The sequence below is a fragment of the Cynoglossus semilaevis genome, chromosome 16 (assembly GCF_000523025.1).
Source record: "Cynoglossus semilaevis isolate Cse_v1.0 chromosome 16, Cse_v1.0, whole genome shotgun sequence".
Lineage (NCBI taxonomy): Eukaryota > Metazoa > Chordata > Actinopteri > Pleuronectiformes > Cynoglossidae > Cynoglossus > Cynoglossus semilaevis.
This window is the reverse complement of record NC_024322.1, coordinates 6,818,131-6,831,603: the sequence shown is the minus strand read 5'-3', so window position 1 is coordinate 6,831,603 and position 13,473 is coordinate 6,818,131. Positions and strand designations below refer to the sequence as shown.

At 38.6% G+C, this 13,473-nt stretch overlaps 1 protein-coding gene across 2 annotated transcripts in view; it reads left to right on the top strand.

Annotated features, from left to right (window-relative positions):
• Positions 1-12,994, top strand: part of pdia5 (protein disulfide isomerase family A, member 5) — a 45,891-nt gene extending 32,897 nt beyond the window's left edge. Inside the window, exons 12-17 of one of the 2 annotated variants that reach the window (XM_008328333.3) lie at positions 437-507; positions 1,396-1,559; positions 1,964-2,094; positions 5,201-5,271; positions 11,067-11,201; positions 11,667-12,994. In XM_008328333.3, the coding sequence (XP_008326555.2) occupies positions 437-507; positions 1,396-1,559; positions 1,964-2,094; positions 5,201-5,271; positions 11,067-11,201; positions 11,667-11,747 (653 nt within the window). In that variant the 3' untranslated portion in view covers positions 11,748-12,994. Of the gene's footprint in view, positions 1-436; positions 508-1,395; positions 1,560-1,963; positions 2,095-5,200; positions 5,272-5,418; positions 11,034-11,066; positions 11,202-11,666 lie in introns of those variants that run through there. The other variant, XM_008328334.3, reaches the window with a different exon arrangement.
• Positions 12,995-13,473: the final 479 nt, after the last annotated feature.

Here is a 13,473-nt window from a genome sequence, read left to right as displayed (position 1 = left end):
CTGCAAAGTTAGACATAAAACAAATGCATTCAAATTGACCACTGAACTGTAAATGAGACATTTACATTGAGTTAATTATAAAAAAGAAAAAAAACACCTCTGATCTTATGCTTATTTCATAATTAAAGTCTAGAGGTAAATAGAAGAGAAATTATTTTTGTTGAGGAAAAAAAAGAAAAGCTCTTGATTTTACAGTAATATGTAATCAGATGATGGCTATTTATTCATATATATAACAGTACCTCCTGGCTGTAAAAGAAGTTCATTGAGATGTTAAAAAATATTTTCTCTCTTTGTGTGAATTGCTTCTGAAATTACTAAAGGTTAAAAAATAAAAAAAAGTGTATTATGAATATTTTTGTTGCAAAAAAAAGATGTTGACATAATTTGTAAAAACTCTGTCATCCTTCTCTGATATGGGATTTGATTCTTTCAGGGTGCGGACACTGCAAAAAAATGAAGCCAGAGTTTGACGAAGCAGCTGAAATACTCAACAAGGGCGCCAACGTAAGTTCCTCTGCTTGCGCCTGTTTTTTAAGCTGTTTGCTAAACTTACATGTGTGAGTGTTGTTGTGTTTCAGGTTACATACGTCACACAGAAACACAGAGCCTCCTTCCCTCTTAGCTCAGCTGACTCCATCGGCAGCCAGCGTAGCAGCACAGCTCAGCTTTGGATGTGTTTCTGATTAGTTGGGTGCGGCCCCGATCTTTCTTTGTGTCATTATGTCCTCTGCGGTAATCGAACACTCCCAAGTCCTTAAAAACTCCAGCCTAGTGACTGAAACAATTAGCTCATCCCTGACAGTTCCTCCGGCTGAACTCTTGGATTCTCTCCCTGTGCTTTCACACTGCCCAGTACTGGAGCATAATGAAGGAACTTTGGCAATATGTGATTTAAATGGACTGATGCTGGTCTGACCTTAAGACTCACTGGTTTTTTTTATAATACCTCTCTTTTACTTACAACAGAAGGTTGGGTTTATAAATAATTAAAGAATTATTGAGTCAATATTTGGTTTTGAGGAACCTGGAGAGCCTACTGTTTTACCTCGAGTCTAATGAAGTCTGAATAACAGTATTGGCTTTCTGATTCAAGACAGACAGTTAGTAAACAACAGCACTTAGTGAAACTTTGAGACAAAACATATTAAATATTATCAAATAATATATGTAGGATTTACTAGAATCCATCTTATCAAATAAATTTGAGAAATAGTCTAATGTTCCACCATACATCGTTATCCTAACGACTTGAATTGAACCGAAAATAAGAAAACAGCGACAAACATATAACTAAATACTTCCTGTTGTTTAGGAAAAAATATTTCACCTAACTATAATTTCGGTTCCTTTTCCAATATACAAACATTTTGTCTCACTTTCCTCACTGCACAGAGTCCTGGTGTGTTGGCAGCATTGGATGCCACAGTGCACAAGGCTGTGGGGGATCGCTTTAAGCTCTCTGGCTTCCCAACTGTTAAGTATTTTGAGAAAGGTGAGGAGAAGTACACGCTGCCTCAACTCCGGAACAAAGACAAGATCATGGAGTTCATGCACAAGTAAGTCACATATCTTCGAGTCGACATAGCGTCTTGTTTACTTCTGCCCCAAAACCACAGACTGTGTAAAAGCAGATGATACTGAGCTAAAAAGTTTTAGCTCTACTCTGTTTTGTTTTTGATTAGCTGTAACATAGTTTTACCAAACATGGTCCAAGCTCAAATTAATCTTTGGAAAAAGGTCCCAGTGAAATGACGTCAATCCAGTAACTATGTAACAAGTTTGCAGACATTGTTAAAAAAAATAAAGTCTCACTGAGTTTTATGACGCTGACATAACGTGACTTCTCCTCAGTCAGTTTTCCTTCTTTTGTTTTATTGATTGTCTACGTTTCATTGCCTATATTGCCGTTATGCTGCTGATTATATGCGAAATACTGCTCTGCTATTTTCCACGTCTTTAGTCCCCAAGCACCCCCTCCTCCAGAGCAGTCCTGGGAGGAGAAGCCCTCCAGTGTGAGCCATCTTGGATCTGAGGATTTCCGAGAAGCATTAAAAAAGAAGAAACACGCTCTGGTCATGTTCTATGCTCCATGTGAGTGCCTCATTCTTTAGTTCCATTTAATATAATACCACTCAAAGAAAAGTGGTCTACACACTGTCTACAGACAGTTTATCTGCATAAAGTTGCAACCATGTTTGATTGTGATTTTTCCCATGACTCTATCCTATAAAGAACAGTGTCCATACATAACTGTGCGTTGTCTGCCAAGCTCCTCATTACACAGTATAGACTACATCCTCCACCCAAACCTCAGGGAGACTCCAGCATGATGTAGCTGGCTGAGAATAGACTTGTCAAAGGAACAGTGAAAACAGTAATATAAGCTGCTTTACCTTACATTCCCATTGGAGAAAAAAAAAACATTCTTTTCCTGAATTTGTTTCGGAAGCTTACAGTATTTCAGTGTTTCCCAGAACCTTTTCTGCAGTGTTCCACTGTTGTAGACAGGACTGTTGTTGAGCACCACTGTTTCAGAACCCAAAACTTTTATTTAAAATTCCCATAAACACCTCTGTTACTGTAGTTTCATTTGGCACCAAGTCAAATTCCAGTTTCACTCAAAGTGTGACATCTGTCTTTGTGTTTGAAATCATCTCAAAAATGATTTATTTATTGACGTAGTAACCTGGTACTGCGAACCTTGCCTCCCTCGAACAAAGCACAGACGCTGAAGGAGCACCTGGGCTGTTTAAATATCAGCACACGAAGTGCCACACGGCACCTTTAGCCACCAGGTGTATGCCCCTGGTGTGGGCTTCAATGTAGGATGGGTCACACAGTGGTCAGGCTGCATCCTCCATTCAGCCTCTTGGCGCTTCATTCTACAAAGAAATGACCCACAGGCCCAACAGGTGGCAGAACCTTCCACCTCACCCGTCTGTGCTGCACCCTGCTTACTGATGAGGTGTAGATCCATAGGAGAACTGTGTTCTTTTAGAGACATTTGTATATAATATTTCTTTTTTTCTTTATCATCCACATCCGTCCTTCACACACTCAGCTTCCTCATCCCCTTGTTGGCAGCCTGTTGTCACAGTGTGAGGAGGGAAAACACTCCCTCACATGCGTCCGGAGAGCTTTAAAGGCCATTTAATGGTGCGGCTAAGAAGGTACTTAGGGTAGAAACTGTTTTCTGAAGCTGTGTGGACCTACCCTCAGAGGTATAACTTTGGAAAGAAGATAAATGGGTGGATGCTGAGTTAATGTTCAAATGAATCGAAGACAGAGTTATCATTGTCTGTATGGATGCCAGTGTGGGCATGAACACACACACACACACACACACAGTGAATGCTTAATTATTACTATAGCTGCCATCAGTCTGTGCACTTGCAGACTGTAAAATCCATTTACTGTGGGATCATTACGTTAATGCTGTTAATGATTCATGGGTGCAAATACTGAGAGCTTTATTATAACATGGCCAGTGTCAGCAGTAGGTGGCTGAATGTACAGTGTGTTGGCTTGTACTTTTTAATAATACTAATTTATCATTTTGGTGTGTTGTCCTACTCAGAGGATTTAATCTTCTTGTGTTTGTGCGGTTAATTGAGAAAATGAAGTGAACTCCACTTCTGCAGGGCTCATCTAGTCTTATCTAGTCGTACGACTGAAATCAAGGTCTTTTCAAAATGTGCTTTTAGTCGTTGGAAAAAAAAGTTTGGCAAAGCTTTCATTTAAGTGTGTTTAAAATTTGATTTTTTGCTGTGATTTGATTTTTGATTGTGATTTAATTTCTTGTTCATTTCTGACAAATGGAAATATTCAGAACTGAACTGCTGAAAAGTCCTGAGTGATGTTCCTTTATAGGTTTTAATTGTTAAAATTTGACAGTTATAAAATGTTCTTCTTTATTTAGAACTGGGTGACTTTTGCTCATACATTTTTTAGGAGCACTAACATTTTGTGACGTTACTACTAAGTGTATATTAGCTGCACCAGGCACTGACTCACTGACTCCACTATTGTTTGCTCTGATTACTGACACTTTCCGTGTGAATGAATGTTAATATACACACATACAAAACATAAAAAGACCTCTTCAGAACCACGGCTCAGTTTCCTAGAATGATTGTCTTGTGCCACACACAGCATTGTGGTGACAATGACAAATTAACCTTTCACTCTGGACAAACCCGACTGTTGTTTTTCTGCTTCACGGGGTAAAATTCACTTTAGTCCTGTTTTAAAAACTCACTCACTGAATGTGTATCTATTCCAAAAATGAGCTTTATGGTCTTGAAATTCACTGAATGTGTATCTATTCCAAAAATGAAATTGACCACTGTACATACAACCCACATGGATTGATTTTTTTTTTCTTTTCAGAAAAGCAAAACTTTCCAGTGCTGCCTTAGCTGCCTCCTTTTGTGAGCTGATTGATCAGACATTTCACCCAAATTGTTTTGTGCAAAACATTTTTGCCTTGTCATTGGGGCAATTTACTGTCTTCTTATTTGGAAAAATCAATTTGTCACCATGTGTTCGTCCCAGGTGGGGGTTTTTCCCCACCTTTCCTGCAGAACATTTCAAATCACTACCAATGGTGACAGCAGTTTGATTGCATAGAACGGAGCATTTCTGGATATTTCCAAGAAAACAGAAAAGAAAGAAAAACTTGTCACTGCAGCAATCAATCAGTTTGATTGTGAGGTCTGCATCTTTCATTCAGAGCGAGGTGTAGCTGAAATCTGAAAACCTTCCTCTGAAATGATTGCGAGTTACCTGCACCTGTAAACATGATTTAGCCGGGGAGCGGTGGAGGTATGTTTGTGAAGGTGTTGACGTACTGTAAATGATGGGTGCTCGAGGGGAGAGAGCTGCAGGGCAGATTGTGTTTATTGCAGCGATAAAGAGAATTACAGTCTTTTATAAAGCACTCTGCACCATCTCTAATATGTACCTGTAAAAAGCTCTAGACTTGTGACAGTATCTGTTTTATGAACAGACTTGACATGAAATAAATGCCACCTTAATGTGATTTGGTTTGAATTAGTGTGTGTGTGTTTTTGTCATCATCACTGTTCTTTGCTGCTGTTCATAGATCAAATGTTTAAAATGTTAGTGATTTGTCACGATCATCGCTAACAATATAACATCTGTGGGGATTTTGTTTTGTTCTTTTTCTCATCTCCAGGGTGTCCACACTGTAAAAACGCTGTCCCTCACTTTACAGCAGCGGCCGAGCTCTTCAAAGAGGATCGCAAGGTTTGTGTTGCCTCCATGTTTTCACTTTGTTATACTTTGTTGTGTTAAAGTCGTGTGACTTTAACACAACTTTTCAAATATGACAATAATAGAAAATTGTCAATTGCATATACAGAGTCCTCAACTTACATCCAAATTCTGTTACAGGAAATGGCAATGTAACCATAAAACGCTGTATTTCGAGGACGTTGCAAACCGAGGACCTCGGATACAAATAGTCTAAAGGTTTAGATTTTTGTGGAACTGTTTATCTACCATGTGGGCTGTAGACCTGAGCCCCATCTGGAACTCCCTACCACCAGAAGTTTTTATTAGCAAGTTATTAGCACCAGTTTATTTCTAGTGGTACTGTAGTAGTGTCGCTACTTCCACTACTATTATTATTATCAGTCTTATAATCACCACTGTAATTACAGATTTAAGTTTAGTCTGTTAATTGAATTTTTACACAGTGAAAATGTTCTCTGTTTACACCCCAGATTACCCCAGATTTTACTTATTGGTAAAGATTAATCATTTGATACACAAACTATTTCTACCAACTCCTAAAAAATGTGTCTCTCCCAATACCAGGAGTGTGATCAATATTAAATCACAGCAGCACCAGGCCAATATATTTATATATATTATACAAATATGTATCTGCGTGTGTGTGAGAAAAACTCACAGTATATATGTATACTATATATACATATATGTTTGTGTTGACGTGTATTTATCAATCTACATTTATGCATATGTACATGGTATACATATAGAGCAAATACATGTGTATTTGCCATTATCTATTCCAGTCCTTTATGCAGTGCATAAATGTATTTATATATATATATATGTGCAGTACATATCCATATAGTTATACATACATATACTTCCTTTTGTTTGTTTTTTTGTTCAACACACTCACAACGTCTTCCAGACTGTCTCCCTTCCCCAGTTTTCTCATAAAAATGTAATAATTATCCTCACATTGAACGAAGCAGTGACCTCGACCACTTTGTCATACATTTCTGAGGCAATGTTTTAACATTTTACGATAGCACCCAGCCCTAACAGACAAGCCGGAAATGTCTCAGTTTTAAACACTGGCCATCTGACTCTCTTCTCCGGCTCGACCTTCCAAACCCCCACATTCCTGTGTTGATCTGTTTATTCTTCAAATGAAGACAGAAATGGGAAGAAATAGTGAAATATTTCCACAAAATTACCTAAAATGGCTGCTGTAACAAGTTGACAACAAGTCTAGATGATGTCAGTCTGAGAAGAACTACGGAAACTAGAACATATAAATGGGACACAGGGATGTTTATCCCTGTCAGGTTCTTTGTTGGAGCTGCGGTGTTGACAACCGTATCTACGTGGTAAAACCTTCACAGGCTGCTGGAAGAGATTCCCCTACCCCCCCCCCCCATCTCTGGAGGTTATACACTGTGTGTGCAGAACTTTTAAATCCCCTAATTTCAGCATCTCTCTAGTGGCCAGTGGAGGCGTGAAGTGGTGTTTGACAAGAGTAAGTCTTAGGGCACGGTGTGTGTTTACTTGGCGATCCTCCCTGTTTATAAAACCGCCCGAGGCCCAGTGTATTAGCTGCCTTTACCTCATTTACCAAAGACAAACCTCAGCTCAGCCTCATCTTTGAAGACACAAGCAACTGCCCGTACACTTTCCGTGTTGTATGACAGCACGGGAGCCGTGCACAGGGTTTGTTCTGAGCGGTTGGTCTTTTTTTCCCCCTGCAGGTTCTAATCAATAGCAGCAGTCAGAGTGCACTGGCTGAAACAGCTTGTTATTTAAAGCAACTACTGCCCAACACTTTCAGCCATTTAGCTCACAGCTTGAGTTTCTACCTGCTCTCTATTATTATATGTGAGTATTTAACCAAATGTTTGGAGGGCCAATGGGATGGTGATGTTTCTGGATGTAGAAACAGACCTGGTCTTAATACCAATGTTTCCCAACACATTTTTTGGGCCTGCAACCGTTTCACATAAGAGAAATCCTGTGACAAACCGCTAAACAAAAATCTTTGAATTGCAATGACCTAGTTTCAATTTCCTCCAAATTTACTTACTCAGCATTAAATGCTGGCCTTAGTTGAACATAACCCTAAAATACTGTATTTACAGGATCTTTTTAACCACCGGTCACCATTGACCTGCAAAGAACTTGTATTTTAACCATATATTATCCAATATATAAATACATTATTATTTTTCTCTTTTTTAAAATTATTATATGATTTATTTTATTGTTGGAAAGCTGAGTAAGAACAGAACAGATTTGGTGTTTTATCACTTTTATAACCACTGCTCATCAGTGTGACACTGGAGGATTGAGACGGAATCGACCCGTAATATGCTGCCGCTGGGAATCTGGTTGCCGTCGGATCAATGATATGATGTGTGGTTCTGTGTCTCGCAGAGATGAATCAGGAATGGAAGCGTCAGTGGACTTTGAAGAACACAGTCTGGACGACTTCATTTTGTTCTGTCAATTCACTGCAACTCTGATTGATTACCCGGGGCTTGAGCAGTGGGATTGTGTCCGTAGTTAAATGATGTCCCTCGTTGGCTCCACCACTGCTGCTTCAAGTACTGATGTCGTCTCTCAAACTGTCATCACTCACAGGGTCATCAATTTGAAGGTTGTGTTTGTTCTAAACAGGAACTTTTTTTTCGGGGGGAACTGTTCATCCCTATAAATAATAAGCTGCTTCGTCAGCTGAATTTTTGTTGACTGTTGTGTTTTAGAAAAAAAAATAGATAAAACAGCTTGGTTCTGCTGATTCAACACACCTTGCACCAAGTCTGTTAAATGGGAGTGGGAGAGCACTTAGACCTCTGGTTAAAGGACTTCATTTACTGATTGTAGACAAAGACTCCGTCTTTATTGGCTCTGCATTACTTACTCCAGTAGTAAAGACCCTTCTGCTGTCTACTTCTTCCATTTAGATATGTTGAACAATTCCTCTTCCTCATTTAATTGCATATTGGCTCTTGTGCAGATTCTCTCATCTGATTATTTGCATAAACAACAAGAGGACCACTTGTTGTTTGTAATTAGGACATAATTATTTTTTTTAAACGTGCGGTTGGTGGAAGAAAAGCGACTAATGTATTTTCCATCCTCAGCAGATCTGTCATTTCCTTCTTGGGTTTAAACGTGCAGACGGACTGGTAAACGATTATTTGATGTTGGCCAGTTGAATGTGCCGACAGAGGGTGACATTTGAGCTGTCCAAGAAGGACACGCTGAGTGAGCCGTGTGTCAGCGAGCCAGCATTTACACCTTGTCTGTAATCGATGCAACCGCTTTCCAACATAAATATTCCTTATTGTGTTTTCCTTTATTGTCAAGCACATGTAATACATACATGACATTGGCATAGAGCTTACATGAACACCATTGCAGTCGTACTTACTCCAATGACAACTCCAACTCCAGTGACATTTAATAAGTGTTTAGAAAATGTGTTTTAATTAGAGCATGGAGAGAAAACTAAAAAAAAGTTGCAGTTGAAAAGGCAACAAAGAAGGCAGTCATAGTTGCTCTCTAATAGAGTAATTACAGGCATTTTAGAAATGAGCAGTGAAAAATCCTGGCATCTAAAAGGCAATAAAGACGAACAAAAGCATTAACGGCGATATAATGAATATACTGTTAAAAGTTGCTAGACTATGCAAGTCATCTATTGATTAGCTGCTAAAATGTGAGAACAGATAACAAATAAAGGCTGTTCCACTTTGCTGGCTTTCAAAACAAAGTGATACCAGTTTTATTTACCTAATGGTCTGGATGCCTTTGAATGTACAGCACTCGTAGTAAGAATTACATGATGAAAGCAGGAGGGAGAGACACACTGTGGATGAGTGAAATATTTCATGTGTGTGTTTTTTGTTAGCCTAACAATGACATCCTGGGATACCAGAACTGCACTGTTTGATCCATCACTGCTCAAAAAGATGGATTTTAAATCCATAAAATTGAAGCAGCGTCAGTGCAGTAACAGGCAGGTTATACACAGAGAAATTTGAAAGACGCTGTAGGGCATTAATACCTTTTTGAGAGTTTTTCTCTAAAAGTATTGATTTGATGTTGAAGTGTTCAGATGTGTTTTTTCCCAAAATAAGAGTTAGGTTTTTAGGAAGTTGTAGAAAAAACCCACCTAGACATTACATTAAATATAAATAAATACATTAACTTTTAGGTTTATTTACATATTCTGGGCATGCTATTCAATGCACTGGTTTTCATATGTTGTAACAAATATGGTTATTACTTTACTTTGCTTCAGTCTTTGTTTTTATGAAATGGATTTCTGGAAACCAACTATTGCAGTTATGTAAGTGGTTTTATTTCCACCCTTCTTTGCCGAATATGAGACGTGAGCTGCTCAGTGGTCCTTAGTGGCTTCTCTGATTCTCCTCTTCATGACATATCAGACATTTTCAATTAGAAAATGTGAAATGCTTCATGAAAATATGGTTTGTGAAAAAATAAAACCACTAAAATATCTAGACAGTATTTTTTTTAAATGGCAGCCATTTTTCTGAAGATTGACTCACAGACTGTTGGTCTTATCCCAAAATATTTGGGAGGGTGACAAACGAATGGGCAAGAACCGATGCTAGGAGAGAAAAAATAACTACCTTGCCCTTCTTTGGTCCCTGTTTATGTAAATCTCTCCTTATAAATGTCACGAACAGAGTTGTTCACCACATTCTGTCTGAGCTCTTACCTGTGTGGCATTTCTCCACACTGATGCCAAGGAGTGAGGCAGTGTCTTCATTGACATTCGCAAGTCAAAAATAGCTACTGTCTGCGACGTCAGTAGAAGGAGCTGAAGGCAGAGAGCGCCATGAGTGTAAAGGTCAGGCTAAATAATGGGCAGGAGGAAGTGATTTGAGTTTGGTCGACAGAGATCAAGGTCGGTCCGACCCCAAGTCCATCTTGTTCCGCCAACCACAGCATATCAGTAAACACTGGAGGTGATTTCATTACATGTGGCACAAGCTTCACATGAATTCAGGAAGAGTAATTAGAATTTGGTGGTTGGAGGACGAGGGTAAAGGTCACCGTGACATGGCCGAAACACAAATTTGCAGAATTTTCGAGCTAATACCAAAACAATTTCACACAAATATCCAAACTGATAAAAATGGTATTTCTGTTGAGTGAAGCCAAAGGTCAATAACCTCATGGGGAAAGAAAAACATATATTTGGCCTCCATTCTGTTTGAAATATTGTAACAGTATATTTACGACTTCTTGAGAGGGCAATAATTGCAGTCATTGCAGTGCAGAAAGCATCGGATTTCTGTGATTGTTTTTTGTAACTGCCTATTTTATCTGCAACAATATCGAGTTTCCTGTAACACTTGTAATATCCTGTGTGTACTTTTCGTAGTATTGATCTACAGTTATAATAAGTTTTATATGCCGTCATTATGTAGCAAGTGCTTGACATGAACAGAAACAGTATTTTATTAAGGGCCGGACAATAAAAATTGTCTGGGTGTGAATTAAAATCATTTTCTGTGCAACAATAAAATGGTGACGGTGTCAGAATGGAAGCATAAATACATATGGTTTCCTGGCAGCTGCAGGAGACACAGGATGAAGCAGCTAGCATCAGTTAGCATCAGAGATTGTAATTATTGAGAGTTTACGCCAAAAGAAAACAACCAGTTTAGAGCAGAAGCTACACAAGATTCCTAAGGTTTATTCTCAGAGTTTTACTAATGCAAACACGATTTTGTTGTGTTAATATCTCTGCTCTGTTGTCTGTTTTTCAGATTGCTTATGCTGCTGTGGACTGTACCAAAGGACAGAACCACGAGCTATGCAAGCAGGAAGGAGTGGAGGGTTATCCGACATTCAACTACTACAACTATGGCAAATTTCTGGAAAAATACAATGGAGAGAGGGGGGTGAGTTCGAAGCAGGTCACACTTTTTTTTTTTCTAATTTTTTTTTTGTTTGGAAAAACCTCTAATCTGTGAATATGCAGTATATCCTCTATATCAATGTTTTTCAATGGTCGCCTGAAATGTCTGGTAATCAATTAAAAAAATGACTGATGAAAATATCTTTTCATCTAATTCTTATTCCATAAATGTTTGAATAAAAAGACCACACAATCATAAAGAACTGTATACATTTCCTAAATTTAAATGTAAAATCAGTGAGGCAATAGCACCCCTAGAGGAGTAGGGTGCTATTGCAGATGTGGCACAGCAAGACAAATAACAGTATTTTCTTTATTTGTGCTTCAATAGGAACATTTTCCAAATTTTTAATTGTATTTCCCTTATTAATGAGATTAGAGATTTTAGACTCACAGTGTTTTAACAAATGCTGAAGTTTATTGGGCTTATGACGCCTTCCTTCCACAGGAGGCGGGATTCATCGGCTTCATGCGCAGCCTCAGAGGACGTGACCAAGAGAAAGTTGTCAAGAGGAAGGAGGAGCTCTGAGTGCGGTGTGCAGGGAGGGGCTGCCACTCTGCACAGTTTGTCATTGCACTGTGACCTTTGAACCCAGGTAAGGGGCCCTATCTGCACTGTCAAGGGAGACTCCATGACCTCAGCAAAAGGCTATTTTTCTAAAATCGTGGTAATCACATTTTGAAAGTAAGAACCAACAGATTACCTTCAGTCAGACCAACCACTTGAGGCCATGTTTTTCCTGGATCTTCATGTCGGCAGAAAACACAAATACACAGATGAGAAAAAGTGATTTCATATTTTTTGCCCAAACACTGTGACTGCATATGTGAAAAACTACACCCTATACAGTATCTATGCAATACTGACCCCTGCCTTATACTCCCCTGGGAGTGGGGGTGGGGGGTCTGGACTGTGACTGGCCAAGACTTTTATTGGTAGGTGACAATGGACACACTGTCATTTCCTCCTGAAGAATCAAAAATGAGTTCTATCATCTCTGCTTCATCTCTGATGGAAACTCACGCTCCCTGCGTTTTGTTTTGTACAAATTCCTGTCTCAAACCCACAATCAGTCTGACTGTAGCTTTTGGAGATACTCATCATTCATTTGTAAGATCCCTTTGTTCAGCATAAACATCTAATATAGACATAGGAAGTGTTACTGTACTTAATTAGGTACTGTAGCAAACTGTGGTAACTGTAGTCATGGTCAGAGGGTAAATCATTTGTTAAAAACTGTCACCACATTTAGGATTTATGCATTTTTATTTGTTCAAAACTGTGGCCTTACATATCCAAAAATTAATTAATAATAGAGAAATGCTGGAGAAGAAGAAATGAAAAAAATAAATAAATGGGAGAAAATCAAAGGCCTGGTGACGTTAATGTTCCCTGCAGTAGGTCCAGAACATGATATGCCAAATATTACTGCATGTTGTCATAGAAATATTTTAGTTCTTTGTACGTCCAACGCTGTAGCTACTTTTGACTTGAAACGTTCTGTTTTCTTCAGTCTTAGTAAGAAATCCTCAGATTTTAACAAGGGTGTGATGCATAACAATCTACACAAGCACTTGACATGTCTGTGTATCCTAATGCACGTTGAGCAAAAAATGTCTAAAACACGATTCTATTCTTATGATTCTTTTTCATGTGTCTCATATGCATTCAGTCATTGGTCAGGTGGAGTGCTGGAACAACATTAACCTTTTTATTTCTTTTTTTTTTTTTTAATGAAGCAAGGCAGTTTTAAACTCATAGTGCTGTTATTCTAAGTCAGCAGTTATGGGGGGGAAAAATAAGAATTTTTGGACCAACCAGGAGTGACTTCCACTGCTTTGGTCAATACTTTGGATACAGCTTGGTAGACCTGGTAAATCTAACACGCTCAAAATATCATTGCAAATGCAATGCAGCATGACTTTTTGTCATAATGACTGAAATAAGTCGTTTTATGTTTCATGATATTTGAAATTATATTTTGAGCACAGTTAAAGGCACAAAAAACGTCTGCAGCCGTAGCACCACTCGAGCTGCATTTAAACACTGCAATAACTGCAGGTTGTTCAATATGGACATATTTTTAAAACCAATGTTCTCCTTTTCTTTCCTCCTGACTGCCCTCTGTGACCTCTGGGCAACAGCTCATCCTGCTTAAAAACATCTAAATGTCATGTTTGATACATTGTTTTTGTTGTATTTTACTAAATGTTTCTGACCAACATCATGGAACCAAGACCAATAACATGGGACA